General features: G+C 37.7%; 1 protein-coding gene across 1 annotated transcript in view; it reads right to left on the minus strand.

Annotated features, from left to right (window-relative positions):
* Positions 1–20411, minus strand: part of acox3 (acyl-CoA oxidase 3, pristanoyl) — a 34028-nt gene extending 13617 nt beyond the window's left edge. Inside the window, 12 exon segments of the mRNA XM_051696500.1 lie at positions 3032–3063; positions 3066–3134; positions 6549–6560; positions 7195–7308; positions 7598–7746; positions 7748–7825; positions 8478–8647; positions 11304–11394; positions 11630–11714; positions 11717–11792; positions 19700–19789; positions 20358–20411. Of these exon segments, the coding sequence (XP_051552460.1) occupies positions 3032–3063; positions 3066–3134; positions 6549–6560; positions 7195–7308; positions 7598–7746; positions 7748–7825; positions 8478–8647; positions 11304–11394; positions 11630–11714; positions 11717–11792; positions 19700–19789; positions 20358–20411 (1020 nt within the window).
* Between the last annotated feature and the right edge of the window lie 1425 nt (positions 20412–21836).

Genomic DNA, 21836 nt, shown 5'->3' on the forward strand with positions numbered 1-21836 from the left:
GGGGCTCCCCGGCCTGAGGCAATGCCGGGAGGAGTGTAGAGCCGAGGAGGGCTGGGCTGGGCTGGAATGACGCACGCCCGGTCCCCAATCAGCCTGATGGGGCGCGCGAGGGATAAAGGGTCCGGGGACGACAGTTCGAGAGAGAGAGAATTGCAGGCAGCTGTACTGTGTGTTTATGGTTGTGTGTTTTTTGGTTAAGTTGTTTATTAAACTATTATTTATATTCTTAAGCCAGTTCTCGCCTCCTCCTTTCCACTGAACCCCCTTACACTGGTGCCTCCTGCAATTCTCTCTTTCTCGAACTGTCGTCCCCGGCTGCCTTTATCCCTCGCGCGCCCCATCAGGCTGATTGGGGACCAGGCGTGTGTCATTCCAGCCCGGCCCCGCCCTCCTCGTCTCTACACTATCAAACTCTGCCTTCCACCTGTCCAGTGCCCTTCCTTAAACCAATCATCCAACAAATTAAGCAGGAGAGTGACGTGAGAGGGGAGCCGTGAGAAGCCTAGCTTGGCCTGGTTTCGTTCCCCATATCAATCCCTCTCCAGCAGGCAATAGCTACTTTGCTATTTGTTAACATAAACCACCTCAGAAGATAAGTACAGTAAGTTATTATATTTTGAAGGAAGATCAAAACAAACATTTGTATTCTTTGGAATAACTTGCACTTATGAATCGTGCACATTGTTTTCTTTTTCCTTTCTATACTTATTTTACCCTCCAAAGCTGTGTTTGTCAGACAAGTGAGAGAAAGTTTTACTTGAGCACCAAAGCTGAGGGTGGGGACGCACCCTGGACAGTCTCCAAACTCTACTTATTATGTCATTTTGCCTTTTAACTGACTGCATGTTTTGGGAGGGATTATACCCTCATAGCACACACTCACATACTATATGTTCATGTGGTATAATGCCTGTATTCATTCTGTTCTATTACAATGTTAAGAGATTTTTATTTGGTCCAAATGTGCTACTTTCACATCAGAAACGTGATGCAAATAGCTTTGACACATTCTGACCCCATGGAGCAATTCCACTGATGTCAAACCTTTAAGAAAGTAGATATGTGTGTAAATGAATCTGATATAGAAGAAAGGCTTTAAATCCTTTAAGAGGTAAAGGTTATACTGCGGACCTTTGAAATGCCCAGTGTGATGTAGATTTGTAGCTCAGTGTAGCAGCTATTAAGAAAAGGGATACTGTATGTTTGAGCCAAATGTCTGTTCAGTGTTTAAGACATGCTGGAGGAACTGCAGTACTTTTTTTTATATGAGATGTAAATCATAGACTAGGCGGCACTATACAGAAGGTAGTAATGGGAAACGTAGAGTGCATTAAGTCCGTAATTCTTCCGGACACTAAAACATTAACAAAAAAAATTCCATACTCCCATGAATAACAATCCACATAATTCTTGAATGAACATTTATATATCATAACTATAATTTGAAGTCAGCAGTCTTTAATTTAACGTAGAGTAAATATAATTTGAAGTCAACAGTCTTTAACTTAATGTTACTGAACGTAACATAACATGATTTAACTTAACATAAAGTAACTTACCGTAATGTAACTGAACATAACACAAGTTAACGTAATGTAAATTACCTTGACATAACTTACCGTAACACAATATAATTTAACATGACTTTACGTAACGTAACTTAACGTAACTGAACGCAATTTAATGTAACTGAACGTAACTGAAAAATGCCAAAAGCCTTAAGGGACAATGCCTTTAAAATAACATTAAAACACTGAACATCTAAGAGTTTATATTTGTCTAGGCTGAATTCAGGAAAATTGGGCCAGGTTTTTTACATGAGAAGACTGTATGCCAAACAGGATCCCAATTTACTTGAATTCCGCTGCTGTACATAGTGTGTATAAGGTAGCATGGTATTTTACAAACCTATATGCTAGAGCTGTCAATTGGGCAGAGAAACTAAATTCAAAATTGTACCTTAATTTTCTAAATTCTAATTAAATTTGAATTTTAAAGACAGCTGATTTTTTAAATTGACGTTATTTCCTTAGTCCACAAGGGGGCGCATTGAATACATATAACCATCCAGCACCGTGTTATATTATTGCAAAGAACATTCCTGGTTGTTAAAAAAAACATTCCATTTAAACTAATGTGCATAAAATAAAAAATAAAAAGTTTTAGTCAGTTCATATTCTCAAATTTTTAGTCAAAAGTAAAACGAGGGGGGGAAAACGCTTCAATAGGCATTTCTGTGTTAACATGGTGTTACACTTGCACTGGTGCCACAGTATATACTACCACAGACTCAAACTTCATAACAGCGATATACCACAGTGTTTTTCATTAATTACAGCTGTATGTAGAGTAGAATTATTCACAGATAGCAGTGGTATTCGGCTGAACTCGGTGGTAAAGCGGCTCATGATCCCTGGTCAGGGGCTGTTCAATCAGACAGAACACAACAAAAAGGAACAGAACGCAAAGATCTGGAGACACACATTTCCAACTTGTACTCTTTTACAGACAAACCCATATCTTAATCTGAGAAATGCTGATAAGAGAGCAAGATGCAATGGCCAAAGACCTCCACCTGCTGTAAGGGGCTGTTCACACCGAACACTTATGTGTTCCATTTAGTTTTCCATTTAAACGCACTAGACGAACATCTTTGTTTCGCTTTGTATTAGTTTATTCAGCATCTTGTGCAGGAGCACTGTTTTTTAGATGCCATGTCAAGTTAAAAATAACTTTAAAATGCATCTCGAGACACCTGGGATCTGTTAAACTGTATTTTGTTGTGCTTCATCTAGCCTTTTTTAGCACAAGAATGCGATCGGTCTGAAATCACTGCCAGTGCGAATGCGCAGTTTTAACATGCGAATGTACGTTTTTCTTAAATTCGACGAATATTCACATTTTTATTTGACAGCCCTACTATATGCATACCTAGTCTCCTACTAAGCTGCCAATATATACCATAAACATAGCTATGTGTAATTTCCAGGATTCCTGCTGTGTGATCATTAAAGGCTTGATTCAAACATACTTGGCTGTTGTTTCGAGCCTCAAGTCTCCCAGTCCAGACAATTTCTCATGAAGGGGCTTCCTTTGGCTCTCACCCAGTAAGAAACACACCAGCCACTTATACACTGCCAGAAGCGCACTGAGGACAAAATTATATAATTTCATTAAAAATACAGACAGATGATGCAAGATACTGAACAAAAATTATATGACAGAATAGATGAATAATTGGATGTCCTGTCCAATTAAATGGCTAACTCTAAAATGTTTTTTAAAAAAAGGCTTGGTGCTGAAACACCAGCACACACAGATTTAATCTTGGATTATGTATTTGGGTGGGGACCATGACTAAAGAACAAAGTGTCTCATGTTTTGATGGTTCCATGTTGTAGAAGTGACCCAAACTCTGTGTTCACAGAGAGAATAACTTATGTGCATTCATGCTATATTAAAAGCATGAGCAAAAAAAAAAAAAAAAGTTGCCAAAAATGTAGGTACTTACAATGGAAGGGAATGGGACCAGTCCATAAACATTCAAATATGCACTGTTTCATAAGTATAGCAACAAGACCTAAACATTTTATGTGTAACATGATTTTAGTGTGATAAAATTGCTTACTAACCTTATCTGTGTAAAGTTACTGTATATGCAATATTGCAACTTTTTGTCTTGACAACGATTTTAAAATACTAAAATCATGTTAACATGTATAATGCTTATGTCTTGTGGCTATACTTTTGAAACCATACGTATTTTAATGTTTATGGACTGGCCCAATTCACTTCCATTGTACCAGATGCCTTACTGTAACTGCGATTGTTGCTTATATATATATATATATATATATATATATATATATATATATATATATATATATATATATATATATATAAACATGGGACGAGTTGAAACATTTTTTTTTTTTTTTTATGGTAATCGACATTGTGCCACAAATGCTGTCCATTAAGCTTAACTTGTATTGAAAACAGTACATTTGTTTAAATGTTAACATCTTTTAAGATTTATCAACAAAAATGAAGGCCAGAAAAAAGCTTTCCCATCTTCTCACGGAACTAGTAAATCAGAAAATGACCAAATTTCATCCTCCCTAAGTACATTTTTTTCTCCCCCACAACACTCTTGTCAAAACAAGACCACACAGAGAGTGAAACTCTGTTTAATGCAAAGATCTTCACAATGCTCAATCCAGCAAAGTAATTTCTGAAGAAATAAGCACATATGATTTTGACATATGAGGGGAAACTAGTCCCTGGATTTCTTCTGTAATGGTGAGCATTGGTAAATGGTGGAATATGAAACTGTAAAACAGCTAATAGACAGCATAATAACAGCATAGTAACCTTTAATTTAGGACTTTGGTCTAGTGTGTTACCAAGACATTATGTCGACATTGAGCAGCCTAGTGTGTTGTTAAGTTGGCATGTTGCGGATCGATTGCAGTTGAATTTATTACAGGCAAAGAATGAGAGTATTTAAACTTTTGATGTGAGATACTCTGTGTAACAATATTAAACCTGACCTAGCTTTTAAAAGCTCCCTAGGCACGTTAGTCACATGACGTGGTATATGACAAAGTCAGTTAAACCCCAAAAAGTCCAGTCCCTCTCCTCGTCAAATTAAAACGATGCCTCTCAGTGAGTTGAGTCACCAGCTGAGGAATGATGTCAGTAAAGAGAGCAGATGTTCTGCAGATGTGCAGCTTGCTTCAGGATGTAAACTCTCCCACTGGAGCCGTCTGTAGCATCAAGGAGCACTTTTAACAGTAAACCACACCACAACACAGCACGACACAGATTCTCGCAATCTCTGTGTATGGTGGTGTAATGCTCATTACATTACAGTAAAATATGTTTAGGAGAGAGAAGATTACACCCAAACATTATGGATTACACAAAATCAGAACTGCAAAGTGCAATATGAAATATATATGTGGAACAGTTTGTTTATCTGGCTTCTACTGAACGTCAATGTATTCGGAAACTTCCAGTAAACTCTTCACTGATTGAAAAAACTAATTAAAATACCGGGACTATATCAATACCGTTTATAACAATGGGCTCACTCGGTACATATAAATCTAACCATACATCCATATTATATGTATATACAATATACTGTATATACTGTATATATACACTGGTGGCCAAAAGTTTGGAATAATGTACAGATTTTGCTGTTTCAGAAGGAAATTGGTACTTTAACTCACCAAAGTGGCATTCAACTGATCACAAAGTATAGTCAGGACATTACTGATGTAAAAAACAGCACCATCACTATTTGAAAAAAGTCATTTTTAATCAAATCTAGATAGGCCCCATTTCCAGCAGCCATCACTCCAACACCTTATCCTTGAGTAATCATGCTAAATTGCTAATTTGGTACTAGAAAATCACTTACCATTATATCAAACACAATATTTGGTTTGTTAAATGAAGCTTAACATTGTCTTTGTGTTTGTTTTTGAGTTGTCACAATATGCAATAGACTGGCATGTCTTATGGTCAATATTAGGTCAAAAATGGCACAAAAGAAAAGAAACAGCTTTCTCTAGAAACTCATCAGTCAATCATTGTTTTGAGGAATGAAGGATACAGTGCTTGAAATTGCCAAAAAACTGAAGATTTCATACAAAGGTGTACACTACAGTCTTCAAAGACAAAGGACAACTGGCTCTAACAAGGACAGAAAGAGATGTGGAAGGCCAGCTGTACAACTAAACAAGAGGATAAGTACATCAGAGTCTCTAGTTTGAGAAATAGATGCCTCACATGTCCACAGCTGACAGCTTCATTGAATTCTACCTGCTCAACACCAGTTTCATGTACAACAGTAAAGAGAAACCTCAGGGGTGCAGGCCTTATGGGAAGAATTGCAAAGAAAAAGACACTTTTGAATGAGAAACACAAAAAGAAAAGGTTAGAGTGGGTAAAGAAACACAGACATTGGACAACAGATAATTTGAAAAGAGTGTTATGGATCTTAACCCCATTGAGCTTTTGTGGGATCAGCTAGACTGTAAGGTGCGTGAGAAGTGCCCGACAAGACAGCCACATCTATGGCAAGTGCTACAGGAAGCGTGGGGTGAAATGTCACCTGAGTATCTGGACAAACTGACAGCTAGAATGCCAAGGATCTGCAAAGCTGTCATTGCTGCACATGGAAGATTTTATGAAGAGTTCAACTACTTTGAAGTAGTTTAAGAAGTTCTGAACATTTTTTTCAAATTGTAATACTAGTTTTTCACATTATCAATGTCCTGATTATACATTGTGATCAGTTGAATGCCACTTTGGTGAATAAAAATTACCAATTTCTTTCCATAAGAGCAAAATCTGTACATTATCCCAAACTTTTGGCCGCCAGTGTGTGTTTATATATATATATATATATATATATATATATATATATATATATATATATATATATACAATATTATATTAATATGTTTTCATATCAATATATTGCGGAATAAATAAAAATATATATTATATAATATTCACATACCGCCAAGGTCTACTTTTACAAGGAACTGTACAATACACAGTTTTAATCAAATCTTAAGAATAATAATCTGAAACTGACTGATGAAAGTGCCGTAAGTGATTCAAATTTAACCGTCTACTCATGACAACATTGCACATGCGCATCTTCTAATGACTTTTTGGAAAATTTACCATAATAAAGTTTATCCAGGATACCGAATGGTTTTGTTTTTTCTCCAGAACTTCATGTGGTGACACAAGTCACACTACGTCACCAAAATGGAAATATGAGGAACAAAATCTAATATTGTTTCTTCATGCTTTTGTAACAGGTGCAGTTCCACAGACAGATAGAGACTGACTCATTTGGTATATGAGGCCACAATGACCAGTGCTACTTGTCACAAATATGCAAAGAAAAATATCCCAGCTATATAAAGACATTTTTAAATAATAATAATAATGCAAATTACAATTTCATGGCTGGTACATTTTCTCAGTTCACCCACAATTGGCAGGTGTGATAAAAAGTTAATTTTAGATCCTGTGTGCAGCACAAGAGAATAGAGTTAACAGAGGTAAAGTCAGTGCTAGATGACTGATGTGGTTGGTGTGCGTGTAGTTGTGAATTATGCACGTATGTGTCCTCGTTATGGAGAATCGAATGTTAATGTTGCATACCGGCAGAGTTCATGCCCTCTTCCATTGAGGCAGCTATGAACTTGCTCTGCAGAATGCTGCTCATGTCGTCTAAGAAGTTTAAAGTCTTAAGAGGGGATTCAATCTTTCCTTTACCTTGAGAAGCAGAGAGGGAGAGGAATTGAGGAAGAGAAAGAAAAAAATAGAGAGAGGAATAAAAAGAGATACTAAATCCTCTATCACATCATACACAAACAGAATCCTTAATATTCTGTACAGTACACCTCTACAAACACACTTTCCAATGAATGTTATGGATGTCACAGTCAATTCTAAACCAATGTCATTCTATTCCTTACTTTGCTGTACTTCTTACTATTTTTAAATCAATAATGGATTAAAATGGGTTCTCAATGTCAGATAAAGACCCCTAGTCTGTACAGACCTTGCTGATTTTGCTGAAGCCAGCTGAGCAGATAGTTGCTAGTCTGCTGGAGGAGGACATTGTTATCTCCCTCATATGTGCAGTTTGGGTCATTGTCATTGCGCATGTCTCCCAGGCGGTTCACTAAAGATGAAAAGATAAACACATGAGTTCATGGTGAAGGATTTGATGAAGTGCTCCAGTGCGTAAACTGCTGACAGGTATGGAATCAGACACCATGGATGCAACAAAATATGGAACATGGGAAGTGTCAAAAGACAAGTAGTTTAAAAAGCATGCACTGTGGGTTTTATTGATGAAGAACTTCTCTGTAGTATACTATCAAGAAGCACTTTATGTTAGATGCTAGAATTACATACTAGTGACATCATAAAGTGATGACCGGTTCATTAAAGCAAACCATTTAAAGAAACTGCTTCGCGGAAATGAATCGGACTGTGAGATTAGGTACTGTGAGTTGTTATAACAAGCCATAACAAAACAGATAAAACATGAAATAATTTATTTATTTAATTATTTATTTTGGTGGTTACACCCTATCAAAGGCCATTTACATTTCTCATCTTGCATTTTGAAGTTTTTCAATCTGATAATTGAAGTTTTTCAATCTGTTAGCTACATATAACAAAAAAAGTCTGGATTCTGCTTCAGCATACACATCCGTCAACAAATAATCACCATATTTTCCAAGATAAATTCTGTTAAAGCTCATCATGTGCAGTTAACTGATTTTTTATCATTTCACACTAAAATAAAAAAAGGCAGGCCATGACTCATGACAAAAGAATCATGACTCAGTCATTAGTATTACTGATGTAGTGATAGACTATTTGTTTTTAAATAATTTCATGGGAGAGTGTCAGTATTCTGTACCTTTAGGTGATATTCCAACACTGGAATCTCCACTTTGGGCCCAAACTGTCTGCTTGTGGCAGAAAAGCGCACAGCCACAGTCACAGCCAGATTCAGATTGACCAGTGCCATCCTTGTAATGCCCTCCTTGCCTCCTGACAAAGCCCCTAAAGACACCCCAAACTGCTTATTTGGGTCCTGCGAGTGTGTGTTGTGTGGAAAAAGACAGGGTGGGAAAAAAAAAAAAAAACAGATGAAGGCATTTGGAGACTAATAGCAGAGAGGAGACAAGACAAAACTAGAAAAAAAAAAAAAAAAAAAAAAAAAGATAATGTGAAAAAATAAAGATGGGGCAATGATAGTTCATTCATTCATAAGAAACACTCCAAACTAACAAAGCGACAATGGTAAATCAGTCATCAGTAAAGAGCTCTAAACCTCACTCTCTTGCCTGTTTGTTTTCAGAAAACCCCATTTATGTCTTTCTGTCAGTAAAAATGGCTGACCTCCTGGCTTTGCCTATGATTAAAAACTCTCTGTTTGTTTGAAATGAAAGCAAAGGGATTCCTCCTCTTACATCTTGCATAGCACAGCATAGCAGCTGGAATAACAGCCACTGCACCACTACTTTCTCTTCATAGGGAGCAAAGACATTATGGACATACACCAAAACAGCCCAGTTTCTCCTTTGATAAAGGGATAGTTCACCCAAAAATCTAAAATCTCTCATTATTTACTTACCCTGATTAAATCCCAGATGTGTATGACTTTCTTTCTTCTGCAGAATACAAACAAAGATTTCTAGAAGAATATCCCAGCCCTGTAGGTCCATACAATGCAAGTAAATAGTGGCCAGAACTCTGAAGGTCCATTAATTCAATTCAATTCAATATTTATATATACAGCACATTTAAAAACAATCAAAGTTGACCAAAGTGCTGTACAAAAAAAAAAATAATAACTACAGGAGATAAAACAGACAACAAAGTAAATAACAAATACTATGATAAAAGAAAACAGTTCACAATGATCAAGGAATATTGAAGGCCAGAGAGAATAAGTATGTCTTTAGAGCAGACTTGAAGGCTGAAATAGAAGGGGCTAATCTGATATGGAGAGGTAGACTATCCCAGAGTTCCGGACCCGTGATCACAAAGGCGCGATCACTTTGTTTTTTAAGTCTAGATCTAGGCACAGAGAGTAAACCAAGATCGCAAGATCGCAAGGTCTCAGAGTTCTCGAGGGAATATGTGGATGGAGCAAATCGGTCAGTCAGATACTGAGGGGCCAAATTATTGAGGGCTTTGTAAACATACAATAACATTTTAAAATCGATTCTGTACTTAGGAAGCTAGTGCATAGTGATTAAAATAGGTGTAACTGGCTCGTACTTGCAAGTCCCTGTGAGAAATCTGGCAGCTGTGTTTTGTACCAGCTGTAAACGGGAGAGGGAAGACTGAGAGACACCGTAGTAAAGATAGTTGCAATAATCTAAACGAGATGTTACAAAAGCGTGAATCACAGTTTGAAAGTTACTTGTAGATAAAAAGGGTTTTACTTTAGTGAGAAGGTGAAGATGAAAAAAGCATGACTTTACAACAGTACTAATCTGTTTATCAAATTTTAGATTATTATCAAACAGAACACCAAGGTTTTATATGGGGCAAGAGAACCAAGGTCAAGGTCAACAATACAGTTTTCCTTAGGCCCAAATAAAATAATTTCAGTTTTATTTTAGTTTAGGTTTAGGAAGTTACTTGAAAGCCATAGCTTGAGTTCTTTTAAACAGGAAAACAGTGGATGTAAGGCTGTGTTTAAATGAAAAGACCCACCGTACTTATTAAAAATAGAAGCCAGAGGGAGCATATACAGGGAAAACAACACAGGACCAAGGATTGATCCCTGCGGGACTCAATTGAGAGGTATGCTAGAGGAGGAGTGATGACCAATGCAAACAGTGAACCACCTGTTAGTCAAATAGGAGCGGAACCACTGTAATACTGTGCCACTGTCATGGATCCATCTGACCCTCCTGCCACATACACACAACCCTCCCTCTCTCTTGAATACTGATCACCTGCACCTGCCTCTCATCACCGCGTCAATCAGCTCCTCTACTTAAACCCCATTCTCCCTTCACTCGTTGTCTGGTCTCAACTCAGAATACAGACTCACATACCTGCGACTTACCTGCAATTTGTCCTCGATTCCTCTCAACCGTAACTCCAACAATCTCTCCAAGCCACCACTCCTATGTCTACCTTCCACTGTGTGTTTGTTACCCCAAGGATTATCACTACCTGCATCAACACGAGCCATCATAAGGTTTCAGTTCATCACATCTGCACAAATCTGCTTATTCACCACTCACCTGTTTTCACTGTTTGTGTTGTGTGTCAATAAATACCTGCCTTCGGGTTCAACACCATCATCGAGTCTGGGTTTCTGTGACAGCCATGAAGGCCCACTGATATTTCCAGACAGGTCAACAGGACCTCATGGTCGACCAAAATTCATGTTCAGAAGCATATTGTTTAAGTCTTGTGGCTATACTTTGAAACAATGAGTATTTTAATATTTACAGATTAGCCTTATTTACTTCCGTTGAAAGTGCTGCAATGTAAGCCAGACTTTTGCTTTTTATAAAGAAAAGGAGGGACAAGCCGAAACTAATTTTTGTGGTAGTCAACATTATTCCACAAATGATATTGTTTGAGCTTAACTTGAATTGAACCCAAACATTTTCCTTTTAAATTAGATATTTATGGAAGTATTGAAGGTTATCTGACAGTTTTGAATAAAACTTAAAGGTGTGAAATATATATTATATCTGTGAAACTGTAATTGGGCTTACTTTAAAAGGTGAAAAATAGCGCCCATCTGGCGTAACATCTGTTTTGTTTACGTTTTCCCGAGGAATCCTCACATTGTGAAACACTGCAAAACTGATAAAAGCAGGGGGGAGGGGATTCAATTACAAATTTAATTGGTACAAAAGTCATCGTTTGGGTTCAATGATTATGATGTAAAATGTGATACAAATTTCATGAATATAGTAAGAAAAGAGTACAAAATCATTCTAAAATGTAGGATTTCCCTTTGATTTTACCGCCATCTACTGGTCACCTGCTTTAATTGCAACAGCTCATTTTCAATCCACAGTCCAGGAGTTAACTCAACCAATTATCCAGACCATTCTGACCCAGTTTCTTCCTCATATCTCCAACCATCACTCCTGGCATGGCCAACAAAGACTTTGGATCCCAGCATGAGTGGCCGTCTTCCCCAAGTTCCCCACCCAGAACTTTGCTGCTTCAAAGTCTGGACTGTTTAGCACAAACTCCTGCAGAATCTGAAATAACACAAATGAGCAAGTATTATTTTCCATACATAAGCGTAAAATAAAACAAAATAAAAAATAATAAAAAAATGAAGCAGCTTTTATAATGGCACAACTTTGTAAAGGCAACAGCTTATAACAAACCAGTCCCTTACATATTCCATCGCTGATATACATTGTAATTAAGCCTGAAATGTGTTAAGAGCTCTGCATCTTGACACATTTCTAAAAGGGAACTGGACACAGTATAGAATCTGGCACAGCATAATGTATAGTGCATGGGGAGTGTTAAGAGTAAATATAGCTGCAAGCAGAGATGACGGGCCCAAGCACAACTGGTCCAATTCCACCCGGTGACTTTCGGTAAACAATGCAAGAGGGACACATGCATTTGACATTATTCTGAACAATTTTGAAGCAATTTGAGTAAATAAAAGAGGACTATTTTAAAGTCTGTTGTAAGAGCCACACTTCCTGCTGCCAGGTGGTGGCGCTATGACCGTGACCCAAAATAGTCAAATCCATGTGATTAGCCCCCAAGACTAAACATATATATTTTGATCTAAATCACACATTGCACACAGAAGATATGCAACACTTCCTGTTTCTCATTTTTCATCATGAATTTAATCCCTCACCATGGCAACACTGTTCGATATATCAAAATCTGTTCGCAATTTAGGGCATAATATTGTCTAAATGTGGTGACAGTCTCATGAATCACATAGGAGTAGTATTTAAATGTTCAGAGAATTCAGATAATCTATCTATCTATCTACAGTTGAAGTCAGAAGTTTACATGCACTCAGGTTGAATTCATTAAAAAAAAAAAATTTCCAATAGGAGGTGTACTGAATTGTTGGTGTACCTGTGGAGGTATTTTAAGGCCTACCTTTAAACTCGGTGCCTCTGTGCTTGACATCATGGGAAAATCAAAAGAAATCAGCCAAGACCTCAGGAAAAAAAACTGTGGACCTCCACAAGTCTGGTTCATCCTTGGGACAAATTTCCAAATGCCTGAAGGTACCACATTCATCTGTGCAAACAATAGTACGCAAGTATAAACACCATGAGACCATGCAGCCATCATACCGCTTAGGAAGGTGACGCATTCTTTCTCCTAGAGATGAACGTAGTTTGGTGTGCGAAAAGTGCAGATCAATCCCAGAACAAGAGCAAAGGACCTTGTGAAGATGCTGGAGGAAACAGGTAGACAAGTATCTATATCCACAGTAAAACGTGTCCTATATCAACATAACCTAAAAGGCTGCTCAGCAAGGAAGAAGCCACTGCTCCAAAATCACCATAAAAAGCCAGACTACAGTTTGCAAGTGCACATAGGGACAAAGATCTTACTTTTTGGAGAAATGTCCTCCGGTCTAATGAAACAAAAATTGAACTGTTAGGCCATAATGATCATTGTTATGTTTGGAGGACAAAGGGTGAGGCTTGGAAGCTGAAGAACACCATCCCAACCATGAAGTATGGGGGTGGCAGCATCATGTTTTGGGGTGCTTTGCTGCAGGAGGGACTGGTGCACTTCACAAAATAGATGGCATCATGAGGAAGGAAAATTATGTGGATATATTGAAGCAAAATCTCAAGACATCAGCCAGGAAGTTAAAGCTCATCGCAGATTGGTCTTCCAAATGGACAATGACCCCAAGCATATCTCTAAAGTTGTGGCAAAATGGCTTAAGAACAACAAAGTCAAGGTATTGGAGTGGCCATCACAAAGCCCTGACCTCAGTCCGATAGAACATTTGTGGGCAGAACTAAAAAAGCGTGGCAAGGAGGCAAGCAAGGAGGCCTACAAACCTGCCTCAGTTACACCAGTTCTGGGTGATCTGAGGACAAGTCTCAGTTGCCTCTGCTTCAGAGACAGTCAATCCATGCATCTTATCACGTGGCTCGCTGTGCATGACACTGCGGAGACTCACAGCACGGGAGGCTCATGCTACTCTCCACGATCCACGCACAATTTACCACGCGCCCCACTGAGAACGAGAACCCCTAATCGTAACCATGAGGAGGTTACCCCATGTGACTCTACCCTCCCTAGCAACCGGGCCAATTTGGTTGCTAAGGAGACCTGGCTGGAGTCACTCAGCACACCCTGGATTCGAACTTGCGACTCCAGGGGTGGTAGCCAGCGTCAATACTCGCTGAGCTACCCAGGCACCCCCACCACTACTATTCTTAATTTCAATCAGTTGCAATCAGTTCTCTGCACAGTTATACAAACATCTAAACCTCTTGCACCACCATCCACCCCTTACCTTTTTTTAATGACAGAGTCATTAAAATTCAGAGGTGTCTTTCTCAAGAGGGCTCTTACTGGCTGTAAAAGCAGAATCCTTCATTAATTTTTCTGCGTGCAAAACTCGGGATGGTTTTTTTTTCTTACACGGGAAAGATTTGAACTCAAAAAAGTGTTTGAATCTATTAATTTCCAGGATTGTACATCATACAAATGGAAATTCAATTGTGTTTGTGTTTTATTGCAAAATGTGTTTGTTAATTAGTTATATTTTATGCAGTAATCACAAACGACTGTGATTGGTGCAGCCTAAAAATTGCTGAGAAAAGGAACAGTTGTCACATGACAACACTCCCCACATGCATTTATTCGCTGCCTCAGAAGAGGTCGGACAATAATTTACATATTAATAATGATACTGAGACATTTTAATAGTCATTTAAATGAAAATAAAAACATAGTATAAAGTTAAAGTATTTTCTATGTGGTAAAATTGCCCAAATATTGGTCGGGACAATTACGATCTTCTGAAAGTAGGTAGGGACATGTTGTATCCATGGTAACAGTAGAATTTTATTATGGCAAAACCTTGCTTACTGTAGTAAATCCCTTAACGGTTTCTCTTAGCTAAGTGTATAAGGGATTATATGCAACATCCTCATGTAATTTTGTTAGGTAAGGGAAAATCACACTTTAAGTGTTATATTAAGGGAAAAACTTAAGGTGTTTTATGCAGCCAGGCATTGGGACTTACTTGTTATTTTCTTATTAAATAATATATTAATACAATAAATCTTTATTCTTTTTAGGCAATGGTGTGAGGATTCAATGGTTACATAGGCTGGCCGTTCTCTGTTTAGAAAGTGGCATCAACCACGTGATAATTTCGAGCTATCCAGCGGAATTATCTTGTATAATTTATGGCAGAAAATATATAATATGTTTGCTGAAAATTAAAATAGTTGCTGGCTCCAACTGCTAACAACACTTGCATTGTAACCAGTTATTTTAGAAGTTATTATAATATTTCTAATCTTGTAAACATCTTATATAATGTTGTGCAATAAAATGTTGTCACTTCACATGTGGTTTGAGAGGTGTTTTTAACATTAGTTTTGTTTAGATCCCAAATTTGATATCTTACTCTCCCACCTTTATTGCATTTTATGAAAAAAAAGACTTGTCCTGTCCTTAGAAAAAGCTTTTATATAAATTATCTTTTTGTATTATTGTTCTCAAATTCATATTGTGTTTTTATGCCAGTTCCTGCCAAGTTTACTCAGATAATTGTGCAGATGTGGTCTTTTGGGAATCATTCACCAATGGAGTTTGGCTGTCCTCCACTGGACATTTCTGGTACTGCGTTTGAATAAAAACTGCCACCAAAAGGTCATTTTTTGATATACTGACCTAAATTTTGGATCAGATCTGGGTTAGACATGCGGCTTTGATTTTCTAATATTTTTACATTTCAGTTTATATTTTTAGTATATTTTATTTATATAAAAAAATAAAAAGTTTGTGCAGTACATTTTCATTACAATAAACTTAAACTTCTTTATTTCACTTTAAAAACTATTTAAACTTGCACAATAAACTGCCAAGTATCTTCTTTAAAAAGAGGCTTAGGTCTGTACTCCTTAGCATTCATGAGTTACAACCGTTTAAGTTTACACCCAAATATAGGGAGAAAGGAATAATAACAATGAATGTGTTGCCATAGCAACACTATTTAAGATATCAAATATCCCTTTACAATTTTACACCAGCAGTGTCTTGGCATTATTCTAAATAATTTTGAAGCAATTCATGTAAACACAAGAGGGCTATTTCACAGTCTGTTAAAATTGCCTTACTTCCTACTGCCAGTTGGTGGCGCTATGACCGTGACCCATAATAGCTGCATAAATGTGATCAGCCCCATTACTAAACATACAGCTGAATTTTCATCAAAATCATACAATTCACACAAAAGATATAAGGAACTTCCTGTTTCACATGTTTGCCCTTAATTTATTGCCTCGCCATGGCACCACCATTCAGTATATCAAAAATCCATTCATAAATTAGCATCTTCAATGTCTTGGCATAAGGTTGCCTAAATTAAGTGAGAGTCACGTGACTCTCCTAGGAGGAGTATTCAAAAGTTCAGGGCCTGCAATTTTCAAAAAATGCACATTCTATCCAAAATATCCGACTTCCTGTTTGGCGGAGCTAATGACTGTAATTTTGAAAGTTGTCCAGGCTTGATGAGAACAATATATGTAGCAAGTTTGGTGACAGTAGAAGAAACTGACCCTACCACTTTTGTCAAAAGGTGGCGCTACAGATCTCCCCAGCCACACGCATGTATTCACTGTTTCCCAGGCCTAATGGCCGACAACTCTGATGTGTGTACAAAATATCATGAAAATTCAAGCAAGCCAAGTACCTCAAAAACATGATACATGGAAAGGAATAATGACATTTAATGCGTTGCCATGGCAACTCTATTTAAGATATCAAGAATCCCTTCAGAATTTTAAATCTGCACTGTCTTGACATTACTCTAAAAAACAATTGAAGCAATTCAAGTAAACATAAGACGGATATTTCAAAGTCTGTTTAAAGTGCAACACTTCCTTCCGCCAGTTGGTGGCGCTATGACCGTGGCCCACAATAGCCACATCAATGTGATCAGCCCACAAGGCCAAACATATGTCTCAATTTTGTTGTAAATCACACGATGCACGCAGAATATATGAGACACTTCCTGTTTCCCATTTTTTGACGTTATTTTGTCACATCGCCATGGCAACACCGTTCGATATATCAAAAATCCGTTCGCATTTTAGCATCATCAATGTCTTGGCATGATGTCGCCTACATTTGTTACCTGCAAACTTTCAAGTGTTTTCACGCATGTTAAGTACCCCAAAAGTACCGACAACCTTGAAAAGAAGAAGAAGAAGAATTAGAAGAACAATAGAGCCTCTGCACTTTCAGTGCTTGGGCCCTAATAATAATAATCCTTAGAAGAACAAAAGGTCCTCCACACTTTCAGTGCTTGGGCCCTAATAATCCTTAGAAGAACAATAGAGCCTCCGCACTTTCAGTGCTTGGGCCCTAATAATAATAATAATAATAATAAATATAGCCACAAGCGACTATTGTCGGGGGCCAATCACATATGGTGAGATGACCAAAATAATTAAATTTGACAGAAAAGATCCTGTGGATGCTGTGGACAACTATTTTGATGTAACATTTCACCTGCTTTGAGCAGAGTTGCAAAAATAGGATTTTCTTAAGTTATAGTGCCCCCTAGTATAAAAAAAATTAATGAAACTCGTTATGGTACCTCAGAGTGCTCCCTTGTCCATGTGTACAAATTTTGTTAAGCTTGAAAATTGTACTCACAAGATACGGGCTAATTAGTCATTATAGGCCATGCCCAATCCATATTTAATTATATCTTTGGAACGATTCGACGCATCAAAATTCTTTTGATTGCTTTTTTCAGGAGTGTCTGTAGATGATATATACCACATTTTGTGAAAATCGGGCAAACGGCCTAGGACGAGTTCGAAAAAGTAGGTTTTTCAAATAAATCGAAATTGTAAAAAGGTGCTGAAATTTGATTGGCTGTTGATGTCCATTTTTGTTAATTTGTCGAATCTATTTTTTAAGAATATGTTAGCATTTGAACCAAAGAAGAAGCATATTTAATTTGAACTTTGTCGCTCAAACGGCTGCAAAGTTATGACGGTTTTTTAGTTGTAGCACCCTGTAGAGATGGAATTGTACGAAACTTTTCTGACATCTTCTAAACGTCCTGTTGACTATGTGTACTGAGTTGGGTTACATTTGGAGTTTGCGTTGAGTAGTTATTGATCAATTACTCAAATCACGTTAAACCGAAAGAATTGTATTGTTAATATCTTCGGAACAATTTGACGTATCGAAATTCTTTTTGATAACTTTTTGTCAGGGGGGTCTGTAGATGATGTATACTAAATTGCATGCTGATCGTACTAACAGTCTAGGTGGAGTTCAAAAAAGTTGTTTTTTAAAAAATTCTAAATGGCAAAAGAAATTATCGATGGAAATGAAATCGGAGATAAATATTTTGTGGGGCTTGACTCAAGGAATGAGCAAAAAAATTCTTTTGATTTTAGCCCTTATGGTTGCAGATATATGAGTCAAAATGTAAAAGTGTTTATTATAGCGCCACCTAGGGTCAGATGGGTGTGCGTTTGTGCAAATGAGTAGTGGGGGGGGGGGGTGGGATTTGGGATCATCCTGCCAAGTTTAGTGTCTCCACGACTTACAGTCTCTGACACCCAGACAATTTTAGGGTGGAAAAAAACAATAAGAAAAAGAAAATCAGTACAATTACAATAGGGTTCCAGCAGCTTTACTGCTTGGCCCCCTAAATATAGCCACAAGCGACTATTGTCGGGGGGCAAGCACATATGGCGAGATGACCAAAACAAACAAATTTGACAGAAAAGATCCTGTGGATGCTGTGGACAGCTATTTTGGTGTGACATTTCACCTTCACAGTTACAAAAATAAGATTGTCTTAAGTTATAGCGCCCCCAGCATAAAAAATGAATGAAACTCATTATGTTACCTCAGAGTGTTCTCTTGTCCATGTGTACAAACTTTGTTAAGTTCGAAAATTGCACTCACAAGATACAAGCTAATTAGTCATTATAGGCCACACCCAAAACATATTTGCTTATATCTTTGGAACGATTCGACACATCAAAATTCTTTTGATTAATTTTTTGTCAGGAGGGTCTGTAAATGATATATACCACATTTTGTGAAAATCGGGCAAACAGTCTAGGACAAGTTCGGAAAATTAGGTTTTTCGAATAAATTGAAATTGTAAAAAAAAGTTAATTGCGCAATTGGAAAATAAAGTGACCATATCATTGTTGTGCACTAGTGGATTCAAAGAACCTACACATTTCTATTGTAGCCTATACGGTTCCAGAGTTATGAGCAAAAACATGAATTAGCTAATTATACCGCCACCGTGTGGCCAATTGTCACAAAATTTGATATGCAGTTTTGAGATGACACCCTGCTTGTGTATGGCAATTTCCATAACCCTTGGCCATTCCCAATATGAGTTATATGGTGCTGAACTTTGATTGGCCGGTGACGGCCATTTTTGTTAATTTGTCAAATCTATTATTTAAGAACATGTTAGCATTTGAACCAAAGAAGATGCATATTTAATTTGAACTTTGTCGCTCAAACGGCTGCAAAGTTATGACAGTTTTTTAGTTGTAGTGCCCCCTAAGGGCAGAATTGTACGAAACTTTGCTGACGTCTTCTAAACATCCTGTTGACTGCGTGCTCCGAGTTTGGTTACATTTGGAGTTTGCGGTGAGTAGATATTGATCAATTACTCAAATCGCATGAAATCAAAGGAAATGTATTGTTAATATATTCTAATCGATTTGATGTATTGAAATTCTTTTGATAGATTTTTGCAGGAGGGTCTGTAGATGATGTATACCAAATTGCATGCTGATCAGACTAACGGTCTAGGAGAAGTTTGAAAAAGTAGGTTTTTCAAAAAATTCCCCCCTAATAATCCTTAGAAGAATAGGGCCTCCGCACTTTCAGTGCTTGGGCCCTGATAATCAAGTACCTGAGTGCTGGGGTCATATCTGGCTGTTGTCCTCAGTGCTCTTGTGTTACTGCCATGGCTAAGCTCTGTCAATGCAAAGCATCCAAATCCCTAAACAGACAGAGACAACACTACCATGCTGTCAGTGGCTCATGTGGTTTTCCATGACTAATGTCTTCATGGGAACAAAGGCACCTCACTGGTTTACATCATGCCATATACACACAAATACTGTATATTTATATGTGTGTGCGTGTGTGTGTGTGTGTGTGTGTGTGTGTGTGTGTGTGTGTGTGTGTGTGTGTGTGTGTGTGTAAATTTATTTTTAAAAAAAGTCCAAGTGTCCTAAGGTAATGTTTACCACAGACCTTATTTTACTCATAAATCCAAAACTGTCATTATAAAAATCCATAGGAAAAAACCCAATGCTTATTCTCTTCCGAACCTGAACAGCCTTGTTATTCGAGTCATTCTGGCACACACACCAAGGGCTCTGTTTGTATCTGTAAAAATGACTTTGTACGGCAGGGGACGCCGCTGTGCAGCTCTACAAAAAAGATGGAAAAACATACCGTTTTGTACGAATTTACTTTCTTTACTTCTTTCAGCCTGGTAACATTATTTTACCATAACATGGCACCTGATAACACTAACAAGGGGTCTCTGCAAACAAATTTACCTTAATAACCTTCACCTCATATATGAAGGGAAGACAGAGATGACAAACAATCATTTTACAGTAAATCTAAAGACACTTAGTCTGGATTATTTATTATTTTAAGTAGAATATAACTGGAGTTTTGAATTTTATACTGAATGAGGAAAATTAAAAATATTTGTTTGAAAATGTGTTAGAGAGCTCACTTTAGGAGTCTTTAGAACACAACACACATCCTGTTTGGATGGTTCCTCTGCAGTCAGGTTAGAGGTTATTGACTTTCTGGCCAAAGCAAATGTAGACTTGCATGAAATCACTTTCCCTGCGTCAATACATAGGGCTATACAAGAGCTATAAAAAAATACAAATATATGCAAAAAAATATGTATATACAGGTGCATCTCAATAAATTAGAATGTCGTGGAAAAGTTCATTTATTTCAGTAATTCAACTCAAATTGTGAAACTCATGTTTTAAATAAATACAATGCACACAGACTGAAGTAGTTTAAGTCTCTGGTTCTTTTAATTGTGATGATTTTGGCTCACATTTAACAAAAACCCACCAATTCACTATCTCAGAAAATTAGAATATGGTGACATGCCAATCAGCTAATCAACTCAAAATACCTGCAAAGATTTCCTGAGCCTTCAAAATGGTCTCTCAGTTTGGTTCACTAGGCTACACAGTCATGGGGAAGACTGCTGATCTGACAGTTGTCCAGAAGACAATCATTGACACCCTTCACAAGGAGGGTAAGCCACAAACATTCATTGCCAAAGAAGCTGGCTGTTCACAGAGTGCTGTATCCAAGCATGTTAACAGAAAGTTGAGTGGAAGAAAAAGATGCACAACCAACCGAGAGAACCGCAGCCTTATGAGGATTGTCAAGCAAAATCGATTCAAGAATTTGGGTGAACTTCACAAGGAATGGACTGAGGCTGGGGTCAAGGCATCAAGAGCCACCACACACAGACATGTCAAGGAATTTGGCTACAGTTGTCGTATTCCTCTTGTCAAGCCACTCCTGAACCACAGACAATGTCAGAGGCGTCTTACCTGGGCTAAGGAGAAGAAGAACTGGACTGTTGCCCAGTGGTCCAAAGTCCTCTTTTCAGATGAGAGCAAGTTTTGTATTTCATTTGGAAACCAAGGTCCTAGAGTCTGGAGGAAGGGTGGAGAAGCTCATAGCCCAAGTTGCTTGAAATCCAGTGTTAAGTTTCCACAGTCTGTGATGATTTGGGGTGCAATGTCATCTGCTGGTGTTGGTCCATTGTGTTTTTTGAAAACCAAAGTCACTGCACCCGTTTACCAAGTAATTTTGGAGCACTTCATGCTTCCTTCTGCTGACCAGCTTTTTAAAGATGCTGATTTCATTTTCCAGCAGGATTTGGCACCTGCCCACACTGCCAAAAGCACCAAAAGTTGGTTAAATGACCATGGTGTTGGTGTGCTTGACTGGCCAGCAAACTCACCAGACCTGAACCCCATAGAGAATCT

Source organism: Myxocyprinus asiaticus, chromosome 1 (assembly GCF_019703515.2).
Source record: "Myxocyprinus asiaticus isolate MX2 ecotype Aquarium Trade chromosome 1, UBuf_Myxa_2, whole genome shotgun sequence".
In the NCBI taxonomy this organism is placed as follows: domain Eukaryota; kingdom Metazoa; phylum Chordata; class Actinopteri; order Cypriniformes; family Catostomidae; genus Myxocyprinus; species Myxocyprinus asiaticus.